At 55.5% G+C, this 22498-nt stretch overlaps 6 protein-coding genes across 6 annotated transcripts; 4 read left to right on the forward strand and 2 right to left on the reverse strand.

The window, feature by feature from the left end:
- Positions 1-905: 905 nt before the first annotated feature.
- PUNSTDRAFT_91258 (uncharacterized protein) lies at positions 906-2888 on the forward strand. Its single transcript, XM_007386812.1, has 2 exons — positions 906-1650; positions 1707-2888. The coding sequence occupies exons 1-2, from the start codon at positions 1092-1094 to the stop codon at positions 2654-2656; spliced, it is 1509 nt and encodes a 502-aa protein (XP_007386874.1). The 5' UTR covers positions 906-1091; the 3' UTR covers positions 2657-2888.
- A 784-nt stretch (positions 2889-3672) lies between these two features.
- On the forward strand, positions 3673-4136 carry PUNSTDRAFT_30090 (fungal pheromone STE3G-protein-coupled receptor; the record flags this gene model as incomplete). Its single annotated transcript, XM_007386813.1, has 3 exons — positions 3673-3793; positions 3846-4025; positions 4078-4136. Coding segments are annotated over 3 exons (360 nt in total), but the record flags the coding sequence as incomplete, so codon positions are not given.
- Positions 4137-5833: 1697 nt separating this feature from the next.
- On the reverse strand, positions 5834-7933 carry PUNSTDRAFT_106671 (cytochrome P450; the record flags this gene model as incomplete). Its single annotated transcript, XM_007386814.1, has 16 exons — positions 7911-7933; positions 7832-7855; positions 7676-7773; positions 7520-7625; positions 7418-7472; positions 7211-7364; positions 7114-7162; positions 6982-7054; positions 6913-6932; positions 6700-6858; positions 6478-6638; positions 6287-6426; positions 6189-6224; positions 6121-6132; positions 5966-6065; positions 5834-5908 (listed from the first exon to the last, which is right to left on the reverse strand). The coding sequence occupies exons 3-16, from the start codon at positions 7760-7762 to the stop codon at positions 5834-5836; spliced, it is 1227 nt and encodes a 408-aa protein (XP_007386876.1). The 5' UTR covers positions 7763-7773; positions 7832-7855; positions 7911-7933.
- A 2227-nt stretch (positions 7934-10160) lies between these two features.
- On the forward strand, positions 10161-14307 carry PUNSTDRAFT_137181 (glycosyltransferase family 35 protein; the record flags this gene model as incomplete). Its single annotated transcript, XM_007386815.1, has 28 exons — positions 10161-10236; positions 10301-10396; positions 10450-10574; positions 10635-10730; positions 10793-11285; positions 11343-11426; positions 11485-11595; positions 11651-11673; positions 11740-11865; positions 11931-11942; positions 11999-12036; positions 12095-12119; positions 12173-12191; positions 12247-12306; positions 12364-12408; positions 12462-12555; positions 12611-12633; positions 12688-12944; positions 13008-13025; positions 13079-13111; positions 13166-13256; positions 13312-13551; positions 13607-13654; positions 13713-13863; positions 13917-13975; positions 14031-14113; positions 14172-14240; positions 14296-14307. 28 exons carry the CDS (start codon positions 10161-10163, stop codon positions 14305-14307), a joined length of 2607 nt encoding a protein of 868 aa, XP_007386877.1.
- Positions 14308-14658: 351 nt separating this feature from the next.
- PUNSTDRAFT_91263 (uncharacterized protein) lies at positions 14659-17728 on the forward strand (the record flags this gene model as incomplete). The annotated part of the gene is made up of 4 exons (XM_007386816.1): positions 14659-14701; positions 14754-15360; positions 15417-16002; positions 16058-17728. Coding segments are annotated over exons 2-4 (2811 nt in total), but the record flags the coding sequence as incomplete, so codon positions are not given.
- Positions 17729-21489: 3761 nt separating this feature from the next.
- Positions 21490-22190, reverse strand: PUNSTDRAFT_137183 (uncharacterized protein; the record flags this gene model as incomplete). Its single annotated transcript, XM_007386817.1, has 3 exons — positions 21490-21839; positions 21892-22063; positions 22125-22190. The coding sequence occupies 3 exons, from the start codon at positions 22188-22190 to the stop codon at positions 21490-21492; spliced, it is 588 nt and encodes a 195-aa protein (XP_007386879.1).
- Positions 22191-22498: the final 308 nt, after the last annotated feature.

Genomic DNA, 22498 nt, shown 5'->3' on the forward strand with positions numbered 1-22498 from the left:
AGACACCAATGCAACGCTTCGGGACCAAACCACAGCTGGTGCGGGGACAAAGCAAAGAAAGAAGCAAAGTAGGGAGAACAGCGGCATCTCCGGGCGCTCCATCTCTCCAACGTTGGTGACAAGGAGGAGCGCGCCTTGACTAAGAAACGGGAGAAAAAGTTCCACCCGGGCGCGATGGGATGAGCGCGTGTCGAGTTTTGTATGTTTTGTCCGTTTAAAAGGCTGACCTAGCTAACGGGCGTTGCTAGAATTGCCGAAGGCCGATCAAGCTCGTTATTTGACAGCGCTTGACGTCCAAGACCGGTGGTCGAAGGGGGGCAAATGTGCTCGTCCGCGGGTCCGCCGGAGCTTCCTTCAAGTCATCCCTCGATAAAGCGGTGCCCGGAAGAGGCAAACATTGCACCGCTGGCGAACGTCAAGTCTTTAGCCTAGAGGTTGGCGGCGATTGCGCGGCATAGGACGCACACATTGGTCCGAGCATTCCTACCCTGACTTGCGTCATAGACCCTAACAAGTTCAACGGGGTAACGAGTACTGTGAATCAGGACCGCTGGAAGGTTTCAGGTACTTGTTGCTGCCGAGACAGCGGGCATCCGACGCGTCATATCGCGGCTTACGACGAGCTGAAGAGGCATCAACGAGTGCCTAGCTTGGTATTATTCATGTTTCTGATTTGAGACGAGGTTCGAAGCCTCGAGTTGAAGTAGACTAGAGCATTTATCAGATAAATGAAAAGCTCTCAGCGAAGCAGGAAGAAACGGGGTCACATGTACTGCCTGATACTGATAGTGAGCAATGATTAATGGTGCATTGATCCCGTGTCAACTACCCTACGTCATCATCTGCCGGTTACCCCGGATTCGGCGTTTCTCTGTGGTCTGCGACGTTGGTCCTGTCGACAGAGTCAATACTTGCCCAGTTTCTCGTGCACCTCTCGTTTCTCACTTCGAAAGTCGTATAACTCGACTACGGTGCACGTTGTTTTTGGGTAATCAAGCCCGCGCGCCGTTTCAGAGTGTCTTGACGCCAAAATTAGCTGACGCACGCGACCGCGCGATCCGACAGCCTCTCATTCAAACCGCACTTTCTCCATGGCAAGCACGAGCACCGGTCTCCGGAAGCGCATGGGCTTTCTGCGGCGGTCAAACATTCATCACGATACACTCGACGAGCTGGGCATGGACGAGGTGCAGGACGATGTGCGTCTGGATGATCATCTAGCAGTCGACGCCGGGATCATAGGCTCGTCCATAACCGAAGAGGCGACGGAATCGGAGTCGGGAGACGAGACGACCGAAGAAGAGGGCGAAGTGGACGGTGACGAGGAGGAACTGCGGGGTCCAGAGAAGGAGGCGGAGGGGAGCAGCAAGCGAGGACAAAGTTCTTCTCATACAGGCGACGACAGGCCCGAGCGCCCAGCACTTGACATGCCGAAAAGACCACCATCGATTCCAAGGACTTCAAGTATCAGGCGCCCGCCCAGTGAGGAGACGTCGCCGGGCATCTCCCGACGGGCGTGGTACGAGTTTGACCTTTCAGTGGTCGTCGCACTCGTCTCTCCTCTAGGCAACCTCTTGACTGGTGGTGACCACGTGCGGAATATCCTCCTAATTATCCTTCTGATATTCTACCTCCACCAAGTTATCGAGGGTAAGCGCTCCTCGCTAACGCTGGGCTCTTCGGACTGATCAAGCCTTTACACTTAGTCCCCTGGTCACTTTACCACTCATCTCGGCCGCGTCGACGAGCGCCGGAAATCCGTGTAGACGGCACTGTAGAGGAACGGTACCTACAGCTAGCATCGTCGGAACTGCGCAGGCTTGAATTGTTCTTCCTCCTCCTCACCGTCATATCACCATTTCTGGGTGCTCTTTTGCTACGACGTATCAGCGAAGCGGTCCTTGGTCACAACGCAATCTCCTGGTTCTCTAGCGGCCTTTTTGTCCTTGCAACCGGCATACGGCCTTGGACCCATTTAGTCGAACGCCTTCAACAGCGGACGACAGACCTCCACGACATTGTCCATTACCCCTCTTCGGGGTCACCGGCGCTAGTCCTTGATGCCCAGGAACAGTTGGATGCGCTCCGAGATCGTACGGAGCTTCTCGAGACCGAGCTCCACGACGTGAAGCAGCAGCTCAAAGACATGGTCAGCACAGACGAGATGTACGAACACGTCGACGAAGCGATCGAGGGTGTCGAGAGGGCGCTGCGCAAGCAAGAACGCAAGGTCTTCGCAGGCAGGTCGACGGAGGAATCTCGTATCGCGGCCCTGGAGGCCATGGTAGAAGCAATGCGGGCGGAGCGCATTCTGCAGGCACAGCCGCCTCCGACGCTCGGCGCATGGCTATCCTCCTTTGTTCCGTATTGGCTCGTCCGGGAGACAGAAAACTATCAAAAAACTCGCAGGTCGTCCCGACTGCATTCCCTTTCGGCTTCTGGCTCTCCCCGACTCGAGACGATACCCGAGGACGATGGATACGGATACGTTAGTCCAACAAATTCGAGGTTTGTTAGCTCCAAACCTCGATCACGCGTTCGCATCCCATTCCTCAATATTGTGTTCCGGGTCGGAGACCTCGCGACTTTACCCATCCGGGCCTTCTTCGGCTACCTTCTCTCCCCTCGGTCTATTATATCCCCGTACGCTCGCTGATGGTCGCCAGTTCGCATCTGATTATCTGTGGTCTTCCATTTTGAAATCCGAGCCTATCCTGTGTCTGTTTGACACGTTCATTCCTTGTTCCTCGATATCGATATTCGTGTTCGCGCTTCCGTCTTTCTCTTGGTGATAGTTCGTCTCATTGGGACAGCAAGATTCATTGTAATTATTATCATTGTCCTATTGTCCTCCCTCGCTTCCAATAGTCTTCGACTGTATCCCTTCCCGACTAGTTCACTCTGTATTAATCATCTGTACCATTGTCAGAGTCTTGGTCGAACACATTGTCCTTGACACGCTGGCGGACGTCTCTCCGATCCTTCCGGTTACTTATGACGTAAACGCGGTTTGACGTCCATAAAAGGAAACTGCAATGGCGGAACCTTAACCTCGACCGGTTTTAGGCCATCCCTTTGTCTCGCACCTTCTTGTCTCCGGTCCTCTCGAGGCTAACGTCCCGATCGGTGCGAGTCGTGCGCTTTTGTTTCCGCACGCGAACCGAAATGGTCTTGTCGACCAAAGTTACATTGTTCTCCTCCGGGTAGTTTGATTGTCGGACTGAGTTGGCTGAACAATATGCAGTCCTTTTTTCTTCTAGGATTCTGGCGATACTACCGGGAGTGCTTCCTTCAAAGCACAGTTAATATGAAAGTATTGTGCCCGTGCGCACGAGAGACTCTATTCTTCCCCCCTCATTCTCGCAATCTTTTCCTGGAGGGAGGGATCTCCTCGACCTGGCGGCAGGACCTTCACGAGCGTTGTTCAGTAGTGGCAAGCGATCCATTCATCGAACATCTGGTGTCTCTATAGAGTGCGATACCTCATCTACCTCATCTACCCCGGTCGGTATAATCTGGCTTCATCGAGGAGAGCGCGTACACCTCGGCCGCCTATCCGACATCACATCCTAATCACCCGACGCATCGACCGCGATGTCGGCCGGACTCCCAGTCGTGTCGTTGATATGCGCCGCGCTGTTGCTCCTGGTCTTGTCTCTGCAATGTAAGCTGCGGAACGTACCGGCCGCGACAATGACTAGCTGGTTGCTGGTCGCCAATATTGCACAAGCAGTCAACACCGTGATCTGGAGCGGCAAGGTAAACGTCATTGCGCCTGTGTGGTGCGACATCGGTATGCACAGCTCGAATAAGCTTCAGGCGTGCCGATGTGACGCCGTCTACAGTTACCCCCGTCGTATTGGCCACCTCCATCGCCGTTTTGGGCGCCATCTTATGCGTCTGCGCTCGCCTCGAACTCCTCTCGTCATCACGCCGGCTACCACACAGCACGAACAGCAAACGTATCGAAACTGTAGTTCGGATCATATTTTGTATCCTTTTGCCCTTGTTTTATGCTGCATTGCGTGAGTGTTTATGCCGGTCTCATGTGACGACTCGTCCTGATTTGAGGATCAGATTTGGTTGTGCAAGACCATAGATTCGTTATAATTGAGGACTTTGGCTGCCAGGCAGCCATCCAGTCTTCAGCGGCAGGTATCGCTGTGACCTACGTACCCATTCTAATCACCTGCCTCGCTATTTGCATTTGCTCCGGTAAACTTTCCCGGTTATCCCTTCCTAACCTTACTTACATGAAGTTTCAGGAGCCGTTCTTATCAATGTATACTCTAAGCGGGCGAATTTCGCAGTGCACCTGGGTCATCGGATGCCCATGTCTATCACGCACTTTAATCGCCTGCTCGGCATTAGCGTCATGTTGACAGTTTTGGTTATGGCTATCGTCGTATTCGACATCACCTCACGGGCCGCTGAACCGCTCTCTCCGTGGTCCTGGGACGCCACCCACTTATCCGCAATCGAGATTCATCGCCTGGTGGACCTTTCTGCGCTTCAAAGAACCCGCGTCGCCCTGGACTGGTGGACCGTTCCAGTCGTCTCCCTCATGGCGTTTATAATGTTCGGGATCGGATCGGAGGCGATGAATGGGTACAAGTCCTGCGCGTGCTCGTTACTTCGGCGTCAGGGGACCGAGCGTGATCAGCGGACGATGCAAAGCACATTACCGATCCAGTAAGTGTCCCACTCATGGCTCTGTTGCTTTCGCTAAGATACACTCCTCCAGCTTATCATCCAGATCGTTTGGCTCGTCGACTATAAGCATTGCCAGGTCCACCACGGCCTCCGCCCACACATCGAAGTGGAGCTTGGACGAGGATATATTGCCAGAGATGCCTTCGCCGCCACTCCGACCCACCCGCTCACCTGTTCCCCAGACTCCCTCTTACCGCCCTGAGCGGCCCACGATAACCATCCCCGCTGTCGCTGCTTTTCCTGCTGCCCCTCGAGCTACCCATGCTGATAGAATCATCTCGCCCATTTCCCCTCAGGATCAAGACGCCGACGCGTCCTTCGCTGAATCAGCGCTGTCATACGTCGGCTCTCCCACTGCGAGGCAAGCGCTCGGACGCGCACCGTCTGCCTCCTCGTCGTTCGCTCCGACCATCCCTCCCGGCATATACTCTCCCGTCCGCGGTACGACCACCAGCCCGAACGACATACCGACCTTCAACGTCACCCCGTACTCGCCTCCCTCGTCGCCGTTCAACGAGCCGGCACCTCCGATTGGACTTTCGTCCTCGTTCCTGCAGGTCCGCAAGGGATCAGAGGGTGAGATCAGTCTGGTAGCCGGGAGCATCACCGACTCCATCCTGGCGCCATCCAACTGGCCTCAGCCGCCAAAGACGACGCCCAGCCCACCTGCAGTGCCGATGAGTCCGTTGAAGAAGGTACCGAAGCGCAGTCGAAGTGGGACGGTCGGGCTCGGCGTAGTGCCAAGCGTCGGGTATACCGCTCGCTGGGCTGGTGCGGATCCCGCGTCAAGAAGGTTTTAGTCTCTTTCAACTTCCCTCACGTTCCCTCGATGTCTTCTGATTATACATCTCTTCTACACCCACCTTCGTTTGTGCATGTCTCTTCGAGCTTCTAGTCACTCTTTCTACCCCTCAACAGGTTACCCACGCCACCCATCCGCAGATGGTCCGTTTCCACTGTATTTTTTCTTGCGTCCCCCACTCCTAACATGTAGCCAATCCTGATGAATGAACTGTATCGATACCAATATCTATGCTGAACGGGAACCTTTCGTCGTGTTCACACCTTTCGTGAGGCTGGTTGATTGTTTGACGCCCGCGATCGTGACTAGCGAGCACACTCAGCGGTTTGACCTCCGGGTGATGCGCAAAGGTAGCCGTGGACCCATGTCCGCCTTGCCCCTCTCAGCCGGCGCCTTCGATGCGATGTGAGTGTCGAAATTGGTAGATGATGGACTCTTGCCTACCGCAACAACGAAACATCCATCTTTCCAGAGCTGATATTCTTTACTGATCAGATCGAATTCATACTCCCGGACGAGGACCGCCAAGAAACTCTGCAGTTCCACGACACTAGCACAAGCTCTCATGAGCCTTCGCTTCCCGAACACGTAAAAGAGAATCGTACGCAAATCTCCATCTACCGTATGCCGAGTGAGACTCTGAAGGCCAGGAAACGTTGCGAACGAGGCGTACCCTAAGCAAGTCTTGGGACCCCCTCCGAAGCTGGCACTGGAAAGAAGTGATCCTCACATTTCCGTCTTGAGGACCCAAGGTGAAGTACTGGCGCTCACATGTTGTCGTATGGACCTCCTATTCGTTGTTCTGGTCTGATCTCCGCTGGATCGGCGATAAGCCAGCGCTCCGGCTTGAATTCGTCTACATCGGTTCCCCAGATGTCGGGATGGTGATTTGCACCGTCGAGCGCAACGAACTGTTTCCCTCTACCCGTCAATCGAGCTCCTGACAATTGTGTTGTACTCACGATTCTCTGACCAGCGCTGATGGGAACTTGCTTCACTGGGCCGTTTGGGGTGGGAATAGGATTTGATAGTGGTATCACGTCATCAACTCTGGCTTGAAACAGCCCGTACGAGACTGGCGAATGAACACGCAAAACCTCCTTCACAAATGCGTTAAGATAGGCTGAAGACGATATGAAGACGATACATGAGTTGGCCTCTAAAAGATCGCATGGGTGACTTACGCATAGCGTTTAACTTCGCATAATCGAACCCGGGCTGATTTTCGTCCTCGAACATTGGCTCGAGCACCTGGGAGACTTCGGCGAAGAGTTTTCGTTGAATGTCCGGGTTACGAGCGAGTTCGTATAATCCATAATTGGTCGTGTTGCCTACAGTCTCAACTGCAGATTCCTGCTGTAAGATATGTCAAGCATACGGAGTACATGAAAACATACATCCGGCGACGACGGAGGTTCTGGGATGCCTTCAGGGACTGAAGATAGCAAATGTAAGGGCTGACGCACGTAAGTTGGTCGTATATCTCCTGATCTGTCATGGGTTGAAGTTTGCCTCTTTCGTCCGGCTCACCGGCCCTAACTACATGACACACTCATTCAGCGCCATAGAGCCACTGGAATATGATATACAGGCCTCACCCAAGACGCTCAGCAAATCGCGGTCCTCTGTCTTATCGTCTTCCGCAATCTTTCTCCTATGAGCTGCGATCAACTCTGCGGAAAACCGAAGACCGACTGATTTCGCGGCTCTCAATTGACGCATTCGTTTGGTGGGAATACAATCGAGTCGAGAGAGAATCCAAGGTGGAAGCCGAAGAGCTAATGCTTGCAAGGCGATTTCGATTTTGGTTGGTCGGGAATATCCTCTGCTGATTATACCCCGGTAGGCTCTGACACGTATCTAGTGACATGAACGTCGTTGTGGTATATTTCTGGGACTCACTGCATCAATTCATGCTGTTCTCCAGCAATGCTGTTAAACTCCACTCCGAAAGCGGCTGCAGCACTTGTGAGTAATGATCTATGCTATGGTTGGATGACGAACCTCGTCCTAATGATTCCATGGTCAGGAGCTCTATCCACTGATACACGTTCATGTCTATCTTTTCGACTTTATGTTCGTTCATGAGGGCTTTCCAGCGAGTCGCTAGCTACGGATCCCATCAGAGAATGGATTTACCGCCCGCAAGTAGTACTTTACTATATAAGCACAACCAGAGAATACCGGAGTCAGGCTGTGGACGAAAGTGGCTTGGAACGCTGGTTGTATGAGCCTCCGTTGCCGCATGTGATCGGCTCCTTAGAGTGCATCGATTAGCCCAAGTCCAGAAGACGCCCAAGTTGACATATTGCTCACCATCTGCATAAATGACACCTTTGCCTTCAGGTGTCGTTAGAGACTATCGACAAGTAGCCTTCAATGACTTGACACATGCCTGTGACGAGTCGTAAGAATTCTCTGAGTGACTCTTCAAATTTGTAAGTGGTCGTCTGCCCGTTCAAGACGTGCTGGATGGCGTTGGGGTCGTTGATCATCAGCCATTCCACCTGGCAAAATAGGTCACATCAGCTCGACGAAGCACCGGAAGAAAGACGCACTCCGAAGCAACTGGTCATCATGTAGACATCTCCGTATTCAGTCCTCCACTTAATGTTGGCTTGTCCTGCCTCAGATTGGAGTAGTTCGGCTTGGCTCCCTGGCATGTGCATAAGTTCGACCACAATCTTTGGCAGGATTTCGAAACATACCGATGATCCACGACCGAGGCTTAGGACCGCGAATCCACGTAGGTGAAGTTCCGCGTACCCTCCTGCGGGTGCCCCATGCCAGCAGTGCAAGAACGCACGAAAGTGAGACTGGGGAGAAGAGAATTTGGAGACCAGCTGTCGTTAACATTCCCATCAGCATACACCGCCGCACAGGACGTTCGCCTGGGTGTTTTCGTATATGGCTTCATGGCTCCTCCTATATATGCAGATCCGCTGAATGTCTTGACGTGGGATAGATGAACGTAATGATAGTCACACAATCCCGCCCTATGCAATATCGCCCATGCGGCTCCTCAGGTAGCGCGGAGATCTTCACTTGCCCTTTACATTACGGGCGGACGGAAGCGGCCAATCGTCTCGCTCTGACTTGCGAGCGGCAACAATAGGCGTGCGCCGTGGAAATGGAACCTGTGTCTTGCCGTAAGTAGTGGCTGGTGAGTGGTCAGGCTCCCTAGGGTTTAACGATTCTCGCAAAAGTCATGAGTGAGCTTGGGATGCCAAAAATCGATATCATCAGTCGGATTCATGGATGCCATGGCATAAGGAGTTTGCGTTACAGTTGTTTAAATCGTGCATGAAGAGGGCACAGCAACGAGTGTTGATGCACATGATGGTTGGTCTCATATTTTAGGTCATGCAAGTCGAACAGTGCCCAGCTTCCGTTGTACATGTCACGTCACATCGGACAACACGAAGCATGTTGGATCAGGATTGTGCGTGCGTGCGTTATTGCAGGATATCTCGTCAGTATGCTTGCACATCTCGATCGTGCAATCGAGCGCGCAACATTGGCGCCATAAACGAGTCCAAACGCTGCTGCGCCACATCGCACTCAAGCACACCTTCAGCTGCAGGCTGACTGTTCCTCCATCATCATGGTCTACATGCTACCTTTCAGGATCTAGTCCATCTGTTAACTAGATCGGAGTTGCCCTCGGCTACCTGCGATCTAGCAAGCTCCATTTGGGCGCTGCCTGGACCAGTCCGCCCGGAAGCGCAGTCGCTTGGAGCGGGACAGAGCGGGACGGCTGCCAAGCTCCCGCCTCCGGATTCGAGAAGTTTTTAGTCTACCGGGGCTCTTGCTGATAACAATTCCCCGACGCTGCAAAAAGTACGCTCTCCAAACATAGTACTCAGTACTCATTCCACAATCACACTGGCTTGTGCCTTGTTCCTTGAAACGAACTGCGCTCACTGGCTCGTTTGACGGCTCTCCCTCACACAAAGGCTCCGACGCACATTTTCCAATCCACTTCCGGGTCATACATGCAGCCATAATCCCGTCACTGTCCGACAAGGGCCGGGCAGAGATTCCACTTTCATGATAATCTGCTGGTTATATGTAGCTTGCATTGACTTTGTCAAAGCCCATATAAGCATTTCATGGGCAATCGCGTGCCATCGAGCCTGAGATTCCCGATGTTCTGAACTCTCAGAAGAGATACAGATAATCTAGATGCATATTGGTGCGGGGCGGGGAGTACGTACAGACAATAGGCTTTGCTTCGATTTCCGTTTTCACGTCCTTCCTCGAGTATGAATGTACCCGGCGATCCCATGGAAAACCCTCTGCGGGACCCTGCAATGCCATAGACGGCTTCACCCATGTCTATGTCTTACACGATTGAAGGACTCGAAGCCTCTTGCATCCAGGGCTGAGCTCCCGGCCGCAGTTCGCGAGCACACGGGAAATCGGAAGCAACCGCACCTGACACCCCCCATTCCCAATCATGGTCGCGATCAACAGGCAGTGATGTCAGGGTCACACACCGAACATACCCGAGTCGAGAGGCTGATAAGAGCGAGCCCGGATCGCGCAATGAAACGGCAAGCGCGAGCGGTCTTTCGTCACCGGTCCTCGTCGTCTCCAACCACGACGGTCAACGCTAGGCGACCGTTCACGGATCGTTTGAGAGATGACCAGCACCGTCGACCCAAAGTCCATCGGCCAGCCGGTCAAGAAGCCCCGGAGGCATCAGCGTTCTGCGACAGGTATGCGATATCAGCCCTTTCCGTGCACCCACAACCTCGATTACTGACGCGGCTTCGTGAACAGGATACCTCGGTGATATCGACGACAAGACTGGCAAGGAAAAATGGCCTCGCGGTGAAGAGGAGGTTTGGAAGGCGGGCCTCCGAGGCATCGACGCAGGTACGTCGACCTTTCCTCACACGCTTGTGCGGAACTCGACAGTTTACCGATAGATGTACCCTCGATCTCCAAGTCGATCGTGAACCACGTCCAGACGTCGCTCGCGCGCCAGGCGTACAACCTAGATGACTTTGGCGCGTACCAGGCCGCGGCGTACTCCGTGCGCGATAACCTGATCGTGCGTACCCGCATATATGCGAGCATGTGTCGTTACATTCTAACTTTCGCTTTGCTTAAGATCAACTGGAACGAAACCCAGATGAACTACACCCGCAAGAGTCCCAAGCGCGCTTACTACCTCTCGCTGGAGTTCCTCATGGGTCGCGCGTTGGATGTATGCACCCATTCTCCCCACCGACGTCACTATACAACATACTCATTTCTTCACCATGACAGAACGCGATGCTCAACCTCGGCCTCAAGGACCAGTACACGGCATCCGTCGATAAGCTCGGGTTCAACCTTGAGGACCTCATCCATCAGGAGCGCGATGCCGGCCTCGGCAACGGCGGTCTCGGCCGGCTCGCCGCGTGCTACCTCGACTCCGGCGCGTCGCAGGAGCTCCCGCTATGGGGTTACGGCTTGCGCTACAAGTACGGTATCTTCCAGCAGCTCATCTCACCCGAGGGCGCGCAGCTCGAGGCCCCCGATCCGTGGCTCGAGCACTCGAACCCGTGGGAGCTGCCACGCGTGGACGTCGTGTACGACGTCAGGTTCTATGGCCATGCGGAGCGCATCGAGGGCGGGAAGGCGGTTTGGAGCGGTGGGCAGGAGGTGCTCGCGATCGCGTACGACGTGATGGTGCCCGGGTACGACACGAAGACGACGAACAACTTGAGGTTGTGGGAGAGCAAGCCGAAGAGGGGTTTCGATTTGAACAGCTTCAACGGTATGGTCTCCCGTAGACATGTGCTAGCGCAGCTTGCTTACGACCTGTTTGGTTCAGCTGGAGACTACGAGCGTGCCGTCGAGTCGTCCAACAGCGCGGCAGCAATCACCTCGGTTCTCTACCCGAACGACCACACCTCTTGTGCGTCCACGATGCTCTCACTTCCATGCGCATATGCTCATGGCTGAAATGTACCCAGTCGGCAAGGAGCTGCGTCTCAAGCAGCAGTACTTCTGGACGGCAGCTTCTCTCCAAGACATCTTGCGTCGCTTCAAGAACCTCGAGAAGCCCATCACGGAGCTTCCTGACTGTACGTGCTCATCTGACACCCGAATCTTGAGGCTAACCCCGAGTGACACGCGTAGATGTCGCTATCCAGCTTAACGACGTATGTCCTGATATTCACCGTGGGTCATCGAGGAGCGTTGTGCTGATATAATCTCGGTTGTTGTAGACTCACCCGACGCTTGCCATCCCGGAGCTCATGCGCATTCTGATCGATGAGGAGGACCTGTCCTGGGACAAGGCTTGGCAGATCGTGACGAATGTCTTCTTCTTCACGAACCACACTGTCCTTCCGGTTCGTTGCGGGATTGTATTACTTTTATCATTTTACATGCTGAGAACATTATGATACGCTCGCAGGAAGCGCTGGAGGTATGCTGTTATTAACGAGGATGGCGAACGTGATTGGTACTGACATTTTTCGCAAGAAATGGCCTGTTTCGCTCATGGAGAACCTCCTGCCGAGGTACGTTGCTATCAGATTCCCCGAGATTGATCAGCCTGACATTGACTCCTTGATGAAGGCATATGCAGATCATTTACGATATCGTGAGTCAGCCATATGTGTATGTGCTCCAGCTTTTGACCAGATCATCTCTTAGAACCTCGGTTTCTTGCAAGGTATGCGTGTTGTTCACATGCGTGGGGTATGCGCTGATCTGACCTCGAACATCAGCCGTCGCGAAGAAGTTCCCTCACGATCTCGATAGGCTTGCGCGCATGTCCTTGATCGAGGGTGAGCAAGCCTGATTACTTGCGTCGAGTGGTATATCTAAAAGATGGTGTGGAACAGAGGGCTTCCCTAAGAACGTTCGCATGGCTAACCTCGCCGTCATCGGTACGCCATTCAGCTTATCGCGAGGTCTGTCAGGTGGTTTGACATGAATACAGGTAGTCGCAAGGTCAACGGTGTCGCGGAACTGCACAGTGAGTTGGTCCGCACGACGATCTGCAAGGACTTTGTCGAGTTCTTCGGCGTGAGCAAGTGGGTGGCAACTTCTATAGAGCTCTTGCGGGTCGCTGATCGTTTTGTATCATAGGTTCGGCAATGTGACCAACGGCAGTAAGTATAAGGCGAACTCAATTGGAGGAACATCGATATTAATTTCAATTGCAGTCACTCCGCGTCGCTGGCTGGATCAGTGCAACCCTCTCCTTTCGCAGCTCATCACGGATACCCTCAAGCTCCCCAAGGCCGCGTGGCTCAAGGACCTCACGAAACTCCAGGGTCTGCTCAAGTTCGTTGACGACACTGCGTTCCAGAAGAAGTGGACGGCCGTGAAGCACAGTAACAAGGAGCGCTTGGCGCTGTACATCGAATCTACCCTCGGATACAAGATCAACACGTCGGCGATGTTTGATGTGCAGGTTAAGGTCGGTCTACGTTTCCTGTTGCGCGTTGAAAAGCTCGCGCTAATCAGAACGATGATGTGATAGCGTTTGCACGAGTACAAGGTTTGTCGGCGCCGCCACCGTGAAGCGTATACCCTGACTCACAACGTCTACAGCGTCAAACTCTCAACATCCTTGGTGTTATTCACGTGGGCCTTTTACGCGAGGGACTCTGCTCACATGTGCTCACTACTTGTTCATAGCGCTATCTCTGGCTCAAGGGCCTGACTCCCGCAGAGCGTAAGAAGGTGAACCCGAAGGTGGTCCTGTTCGCCGGAAAGGCTGCGCCTGGCTGTACGTCGTCTGCCTCCCTCGTATCATACTACCTATAACCTATTCCTCTTACTAGACTACGTTGCCAAGTTGACCATCCGCCTCATCGTCAACGCTGCGCGCGTCATCAACGCGGACCCGGAGACCAAGGAGTACCTCGAGGTCCTCTTCTTGCCTGACTACTCGGTCTCGCTTGCGGAGCTCCTCATTCCCGCCTCCGACATCAGTCAGCACATATCGACCGCCGGTACCGAGGCGTCGGGCACATCCAACATGAAATTCTGCCTGAACGGTGGTTTGTTGGTCGGTACCGTCGGTGAGTAACTTCTTCAGGTGTAGCGATTCAGGCACGCTGACTGTGCGGTACACAGACGGCGCCAACATCGAGATCGCCGAGGAGGTTGGCGAGGAGAACGTCTGTGAGTCTATGATCTGGATATATACAAAGGAATAGCAAGCTGATTGTGTTCCTCGCAGTCTTCTTTGGGCATTTGACTCCAGACGTCGAGGGCCTGCGCTACCAGCATGCCTACAGCCCGATCCCGGTCGAGCAGAAGTCTCCTGGTCTCGCGAACGTCTTGAACCAGATCTCTGCTGGCCGCTTCGGCGACGGCAGCGTCTACGAGCCGTGCGTACAACCATTTCCTGGTACACATGCATGACCTGACTTGGGTCCCGCAGCCTGCTCAACACCGTCCGCCAAGGCGACTACTACTTGATCACGGACGACTTCGACTCCTGTGAGACCTGCGATCACTCTCGCGCCAAATCGGTCACTGACTGAGCTGTTTGTAGACATCCAAGCTCTGGCGATGGTGGACGAGGCGTACCAAAACCGCACCGAATGGATCAAGAAGAGCATCAACACTTCCGCCAGGGTGGGTATATGCGTACTAACAATCACAAAAATGTCCGCTGATCCTGTGACATACTCAGATGGGCAAGTTCAGCTCGGACAGGTGCATTATCGATTACGCGCAGGAGTACTGGAACATCGAGCCTCAGGTTAGTGTTGCGTCTTGAAACGCGGGGTGGCGCTAATATCGTGATGATTCTGCAGAAGGTCGCCTAAAGGTGTGGTGTGTGGACTGTACATTGCTCTATTCTGTCCGCCTGTATAACAAAACGATCGCATGTATTGACTGCACCGTGCGAATGCTGCGTTGGTCCGCTGTGTCTTGCCTGAGTTGTATAATGTCATATCGTGCACCGATGGCACAAAAATGATATGGCGGCGCGAACTAGTCCTTGCAGATGTTTTTGTTGGTGGCATGCATGATTGTTGATTATTGTGAGCGTGTAGCATGTCATCGTCGGATGATGCGAAAGTCGGACCAGTCCACGCGACGTGGTTCTTTCGTCCCGCCCAACACGTGTGTACCACGCTCTCCCTCGGAGCCTGCAACGACCAGGGCGAATTGATGCACTCGCCCGTCTCTATCTAACCCCGCGCATCTCATCTCTAGGTAATTTTTACGCGTTCATCACCCGCTGTCGACACATCCAACGCGATATTAGGTACACCAGGGGGTTAGTAGCGACGCGACGCGCGAACCCTTCGAACTCGCCATGCCCTCGTTCCTGTCAAAGGTCTTCCCGGGACGTAAGAAAGAGGATCATGGCACGCACCCGAGCCCGACGTCACCCACAAGTCCTACCAATCAAGCGCAAACCAGGGGACGACTTCCGTCGTTGCTAGGCGGAAAATACGAGGCCGTCTCTGTCCATTCGTCGTCCGCGCCGCCCTCACCCATTCAACCCAAGGAGCTGGGCAAAGTGAACGAAAAAGAGAAGGACAAAGAGAAGGACAAAGAGAAAGAGAAGGAAAAGGAGAAAGACGGGGGGCATGGGGGTTTCGGAGGAATCTTCAGGGTACGGTCGAGGCCAATGTCGCCGGTGAGAGGACGAGCGGTGTCGCCAATACGGGAGCAACCTCAGTCGCCGTCGCTGTTAGACCTTCCTGGGTTGACGGATGTGGAGGTGCAAAGATCACTGGGCACGCTCTTCGAGACTGATCCGGTCGCGGAAACAACCCTGGATGAGAGCGCCATAGCGGGGAGGAGGCTGACACCATTGGAGACGCTCGTGTTGGTGAAAGCGTGTGGAGAGTATATTAACGAGCATGGTACGTTGATCATTCCGTGTTCTTCGGTCACGACGTTCATAATATATCCCTTATAGGCTCAGAGACCCTCGGTCTAATGCACCCGCACTGGTACTCCTCAGATCCTGCGGTTCAGCGCAAACTGGCTTCGCTCTTCCTCCTCTCGCTCACACCCACCCCCGCTTCCACTACGACTGTATCGCCATCCGGCGCGTTCGAGAACGAACTCAACTATACACGGGATCCACACGATGTCGCCGCCGTTCTGCGATGGGGCCTTCGCCATTTCGAGCCTTCAACCCCTGCTTCTACGGGATCGCCCTCAACCACCGTGCACTCCTTTGGCCTGTCACGAGACTGGTACACCATCTTTCACGACAATGAGCGCTCGTCCGGGTACCCTCTACGCGCTTTCACGGAAAAGCTTGTTCCGCTCCTGCCGGAGGAGCATACCTCGCTCCTCAATGCGATCCTGGATGTGACATCGTGTTTGGCAAGGCACGCAGAAGCGAATGGCATCTCAGGGAGCAAGTTTGCGAAGTTTGTCGGGTTCTGGGTACTCGCCGTGCCCCGGATCGAGCCGAATGACGACTGGGAGAAGTTCTACACGAGATGGGAGAGGAACGGGAGGATGATGGAGCACTTGTTCCTCGCGCGTATAAGGTTCGGCTTGAATTTCTACGCCTCTCATCATACGCTCATGTGTCATTTTAATCAGAGACGAATCTGCGGTTGCCCCACTCCCTAGACGTCTCACCGAGCTCGTCCAGAACTATCCGTACTCGTCCTCTCCTCACACCGATGATGGAATCCTTACCCGCCCGAGGTTCTCCACGCGAGTGCATCCTGCATTGCTCGTCCGAGTTGACACACCGATCGCGAACAAAGACGGACCGCGCTCGACTCTACACGGGCTTGCGCTCGTCAAGAGAGCTCTGGAGGCTTCATCCGAGACGGAGGCGGATACGAGCACCGAGAGCCAAGACGGCGCAGTAGGTGTTTGGACCAGGATAAAGTCACTCGCTGTCGTGCCCCCGACGGAGGAAGAGCCGGATCCAGAACCTGCACTTCAGCTTGTCATTGCCGACGACAGCATCACTCTTCTCACTCTCGCCTCAGGTTCGACCACCTCTATCAAACCGTCGACCCCCGCAGCGCCCTCAGTGCCTGTCGTGCGCGTGCGCGTGCCGCCTCAACACAAAGCCTCCGCGTCAATCGACACCACCGGCACGCGCACAAACGGGCACAGCCAATCGTCCTCGTCCGCTACGTCTCCCTCCTCCGCATGGTCCCCCATCTCCTGGGCCGATTTCTCCCAGGCCGGGTTCGGCAGCACGCCGCTCGAGAGCACGCTCGCGAGCACGCTCTGGGATACCGACCTCGAGAAAACGCAGCCGCCGAGTCCGCACCCGGGCCTCGTGCGTCGGCTGTCGAGCAAAGCGGGCGGAGCGAAGACGCCAAGGAGCCGGAGCGTGAGCCGGCGTAATAGCCGCCGTGCGCGTGTATCCGAATCCGACGGCACGCCGCTCGAACGAGAGACGGAAGAGGAGCCGAAGAAGGAGCGGAAGCAGGTGCAGGAGAGGGTCAAGGGTCTGAAGCTGGTTGAGGTTGACGAAGCTTTCGTTGACTTTTGGTCGGACGCGGTGACGGACCCGATTGCAAGCGAGTGGCCACCCTTCGCGCTCGCGCAGCTCAAGTCGGTCGAGGGTATAGAACACGATGGAAAGCGCGTTGAATGGTTGGTCGTCGAGCAAACGTTCAGCGAGCCACCTCCGCCACCTCCGCCTGCCCCTCCTGTGCCGACTCCGGCACCGACTCCGGCGGTCAAGCAAGATGAGGCAGTCCCTAGGGCACCAAAGCTGGGTAGCCCACGGCTTAGTGTGAGCTCGGTCACGAAGCGCTTCACGTTCTTTGGGAGAGACAGCCAGGCTGGGAAGCATAAGGATGAGAAGGACCTGGGTAAGAAGAGGCAGACAGGGATGAAGGTCGGCGAGATGGGCGAAATAGTGCGAGAGGAGGAGGAGCCTTCGCTCGGCGGCCAGGCGGCTGTCAAGGATTCCCTGGACATCCCTAAAGCAACCGAGGTGGCAAAGGTGGAAGACAAGGACGAGGTAACCAAGTCTGCCAAAGAACCGGAGAATATTCCGCTTCCACCGGACACTGCCAGCCAGGCCGAATCGAACACTTCGGAAGTCAAGAGCAAGTTCGTCGAACATGCCGAGACCCCCAGCCCAGCGGCCGTCGATGCCGCCACCAAGACCCCTGAAACCGATCACGACGCCGAAGTCGCAGCTGCAGGCGTCGCTGCCGCGGGTGTAGTGGCTGTAGCAGCAGCCGTAGCCGACAGCGCCATCGTCACTGTGGACGGCATAGACAACGAAGAAGAAGCCCATCCTGCGCCTGTCATCCAAGAGGTGCCCGAGGAGAAGCACGTACATCCTCCCCCTGTTGCGCATCATGAAGCGGAGGCCGAAGAGGGCATCGTGAACGGAGCGAGCCCGCTCAACGCAGCCGTCCAGGATGTGATTGCGGAGGCGAAGCAGGTGGAGGCCGAGGAGGCAGCCGCAGAGACGCCGACCCAGGAGAGTGTTAAACCGCTCGAGCCTGAGGTTGCAGTTGTAGCAGAGCCTGTGGCAGAAGAAGTCCACCCCGTGTCAGAGGCTGAAACCGCGCCAGAGCCTGTAGCAGAAGCGATCGCGGTGCCAGAGGTCGTAAATGAGGCGGAAGTGGTCCCGGCCCCAGAGGTCGAGCCTGTTGTGACAGCTACCCCGACTGTGCTGGCAGAAGTACCTTCCCCTCCCAGTCAGGCGGAGGAGGAAGCCACACCGACAGCCATACCGGAGCATACCCCCGAATCTATATCATCCGAACTGGCCGTCGTGGAAGGCAAAGAACCCGCGACTTCTTCTGCGCTCGCCACTCTAGAAGAGCCCTCCAATGTCGATCCTGTTGAGGATACATCCGCTGCCGTTCCAGAAGCGATCGCGGTAGTGCCAGCTGCGCCTGAAGAACCGGTTGTAACTGAGCCGGTCGTCGAAGCCGCATCGACCATCGAACCCGTCGTTGCACCCGAGGATGTTGAGGTCGTCGAGGAGGCTGAGCCCACCGTTGCAGCCGTAGCAGCGGTTATCGAGGAGATAACACCTGTTCCTGCTGAAGATGTCGTTGCCACACCGGCAGAGCCCATTGACACTGAGCCAGCCGCTGCACCCTCCGAGTCTGGTAATATTGCTATCGCGGAGGTGGAGGAAGGCGAACCGACAGTCTCAACCTCAACTGTACCGACGCCCGTGGAGGAGCCTACCGCAACACCTGTTGAAGAGGTCGGTGATGCATCCGAGGAACCAGCTGTTATTGAGCCAGTGATCGAGGCTGAGTCGGTCACCGAGCCTGACCCTGCACACTCCGGAGTCAATATCAAGGACGAGCCAGAGCCTGCGACCGTTTCCGCGTCAGTCGCGGTGGAGGAGCCTCGTGAGGAGGAGATTGCCCCGCATGAGGAACCGGAAGATGGCAAGCCGGTCAGGGAGGCTTCTCCGGTTCCCGAAACTGAACCCGCAGATGCCGTGGCTGACGTTGAGGAGGTGGGGGAACCGACACTTGCTTCCGTCTCAGCGGCCGTTGAGGAGCCCGTCGAGATTGTCGCGCCTCCGGAAAGGGCAGGTGTGGAAGACAAACAATCTGCTAGCCCTACGCCTGGTGAGCTACTTGGTCATGAATCGGCTGCACCCATCTCTGAAGTTCCTGACGCAGAGCCTACAACCGAGCGAAACTCGACCGAAGCGGCTGCTGCACCGGAGATCGTAGCTTCGGAAGAAAGCGAGTCGACGGCCGCCACACAGCCCCACCTTGATGAGCCCATTGAGTCGACCAGTGATGCACCTGCTCCGCCTGAAGAGCCGATCGTTCCAGAGGCAGCAGCAGAGGTCGAGTCCACCACCGATCCTGCCCCTGTCACCGATGTTGGACAGGCTCTCCCAGCTCCCGCTGAAGAACCTGCACCCGTCCCCATCGAACAGCCCGTTGTTGTGCCTGATGACGCCAGCGTCGTCGAGCCAGACACCGAAACTGAATTGGACGTTTCTCCTGCGCCTGAAGAGCCGCTCGTCCCTGAACCAGTAGCCGAAGACGAATCCCACGCGGATCCTGATCCTACCCTCGTCGAGGTCGAGGAGGCTCTCCCAGCCCCCGCTGAGGAACCTGTGGCAGTCCTCACCGACCAGCCCGCTGTTGTGCCTGATGAACCAAACGCCATCCAGCCGATCATCGACACTGAATCGGTTGCTGAAGGTGAACCAGCTAGCGAACCAGATCCCCCTGTTGCAGAGGCCGATATCAACGTGCCTGTGCCGACTGTCAATTCTCCAGTTGCCACAGAGGGCTCCACTGTTCTTCCCGCAGAAGAGGCCGTAGCTGCTCCAGAAGAAGTTGCTGTCGTCGCCGAGGTGGAGAGTACTCCTGCTACCGAAGTCACCGATACCATCAACACTGAACCAGTCAATGAGGCTGAACTCAAACCTGAACCTGAACATGCGCCTACCGTGACCCAGGTCGAGGATGCCGAGCCCACCATCAAGACTGAACCAGCCACCGTTGCGGAGCCAGTTAATGTTTCCTCGGAAGAGCCTGTACCCGAAGAGGAACCTGCCCCGGAAGAGGTTCCGGTCGAGGAAGAAGCCGTCGTCGTCGAGCCGCAGACGACAGATCATCACGCCGGGGCTGCCGCTACAGAACCTGAAGTTATTCAGCAACCGGCTGCAACAGAGGATTTGACCGTACCCGCGCAAGTGCCTACGAGTGTGGAGGCGGGCGCCGAGGAAGCGGCGCTTGTTGAGGAGTCTGCGCTTTCCGCCGATGACACTGTCCCCCCTCCGGAAGCAGAACCTGTGCCAGCTAAGTCGGATTCGGAGCAGGAGCCGACTGCTATCGTTGAAGAAAGTGGTGGTGAGCCTGCAGTCGCCGTGGCGACCGAGGCAGATGCGGAGGCGGACGCACCGGCCCTTGAAGCTCCTGGCGCAGAAGCTCCTGCGATTGTGGAAGCCGCGCCAGTGCTATCGGACGACCCCGCAGACAATGTGCCTGTCGATGGTAAGTCGGTTCTGGTACCAACGAACGACAGGTTAATATATTGTTACATTAGAGCCGACATCTGCAACGCAAATTTCCGACTCCGGCCCAGCGCTGGAACCTCAACACGACCAGCCTGAAATTGCGACCGAAGCTGTCCATCGCGCGGCGGAGTCTGAGGACACTGTGGAAGCTGAAGAACCTTCAGCAAGCGAAGTTGTAGATTCGGCAGCCGTCCCTACCGATGCAGTTGAACTCGAAGCGCCGGCGGCAGAAGAAGGCGGAATTGGAGAGGAGCTCCCTCCGGCACCTGCCAGCGTTGTTGACTCGGGGGAGACCTTAGGTCCTCAGCAAGCTCTCGACATGAGCGAGGTACCGACCAAGGCAGAAGTCGCGCAATCGGAGTCGGAACCAGCTGAGGCGTCGGATGAAGTGGTTGCAGCGGCATCACCCAGCGAGCTGGCTGCGGATGCTCCAGGTCCGCATACAGCGCAAGAGGTCACTGAGCCTACCATCGTTCCCATGCCCGCGGATGAATCGCCTGTGCCTTCCGCAGAGCCTATCCCACCTGCTGGTGTGTAACGATGATTACTTGTGGGCCCTCTCGCTTATTGATCATGGATAGACGCAACTGCTCCTGAGCCCGCTCATGACGACAAGACCTCCTCTTAGGAGTAGACCCGATCGCGGATGTACAGTACGCCTTCTCGACTCCCGTCCAGGTGCTTATCATCTGACGCTATGCCGTAGCACTGAGGTTACGAATCGAAGAATGTTGAATTTTATCCACTCATTATGGCTCAAGTATCGCGGACTTGTATCCCGTCCCTCTTTGCTGATGAACGTCGTGTTTACGGAAGATACCCTTCTCATTAATCAATCGCTCCTGGCTGTACTTCTGTTATATCCCTGCCCTGCCATTAGTTTTATCTCGTGTCCCGTGGAATATAAGACCGCCGTTTGTTCTGCGCCGTCGCGGCCGAAACGTGTCAAGCACCGCATTATGTGGAGGCAGGAGGCATACGCCCTCGTACAAATATTACATCGGCGTGAAGCGCGAGTGAGGCTATGATGATGTGTCATTCACTGGATGCCCCCTGACCGAGTACTCGTGCTCGACGTTGAGTCAGATATAGAATCCGTCGAGAAGACCGGAACACTTGTAATGACGGTCGTCGTAGCGGACGTGACGAAGGTGGTTGTCTCTGTGGTAGCGACAGGCTGCCCTTGCCCGTCAGTGGCGCTCGTGACGACCTCGGTCGTGATGGTCGATTCAAAGGACGAGATGATGGTGCTGGCCACAAGGCTTGCAGACGAAGAAGAGCTCGAGAAGGTGTTGTTGAGAGGATTGCTGGCGTCGTGGTGGTGGTGGTGTACGGTACCGCCTACTGCACCACCTACGACCGCCGCAACTACAACCACACCGAGAACGGCTGGAGCATCGTCAATAATCGTAATGCTACCGTGATTCCTTGACGGACTCACCCAAGGCAATTATCCCGTTCCTTGTCCGCCAGAAGGGCACTCGACGAGACGCGTAGGTTGGCCCTCCCGCATACGGAGGGTATGTCTCCTTCGGCGCATAGGTTACTTGCGGCTGCGCTGGCGACGGCGCTGGCGCCGCGCCCTTACCTAGCAGATCAACATCGTAACCTTCCTGCAGTCATGGTCACTACTACATTCGCGCTGAGAGCAAGCCCTCCAGGAAAGGTGCGCACCTGGCGTTGCGCGCGGGAAATCTCCGGCGCGGCGTCTAGCAAACTTTTGTCGTATGCACCGGACATGCTCGTGAGCCGGCTACAACTCCGTAGACGAGGAGACGGGCAGGAAGAGGTTCACAACGCAGCAATGTCAAGGTCTTTCATCAGCTCATGGCTTTTGGCAGCCGGGCGCTAAACTGCTGTGTAATATCATTTTGTGTACCTGGCGCGCTTGGCAAAGACGGGGTTCCCTAATAGGTAATTCCCGCCTTGGACTGTGCGTCAACGTTCCGCATGCTGAAGTGTTGATGACAGAATCGGTGCGTTTTGACTGTGTAAACTCTGAACTGGGCCCATACGTTACTCGGCCTCAGCGGGGGGTCAAGTTCATT

The sequence above is a fragment of the Punctularia strigosozonata genome (assembly GCF_000264995.1).
Source record: "Punctularia strigosozonata HHB-11173 SS5 unplaced genomic scaffold PUNSTscaffold_12, whole genome shotgun sequence".
In the NCBI taxonomy this organism is placed as follows: Eukaryota; Fungi; Basidiomycota; class Agaricomycetes; order Corticiales; family Punctulariaceae; genus Punctularia; species Punctularia strigosozonata.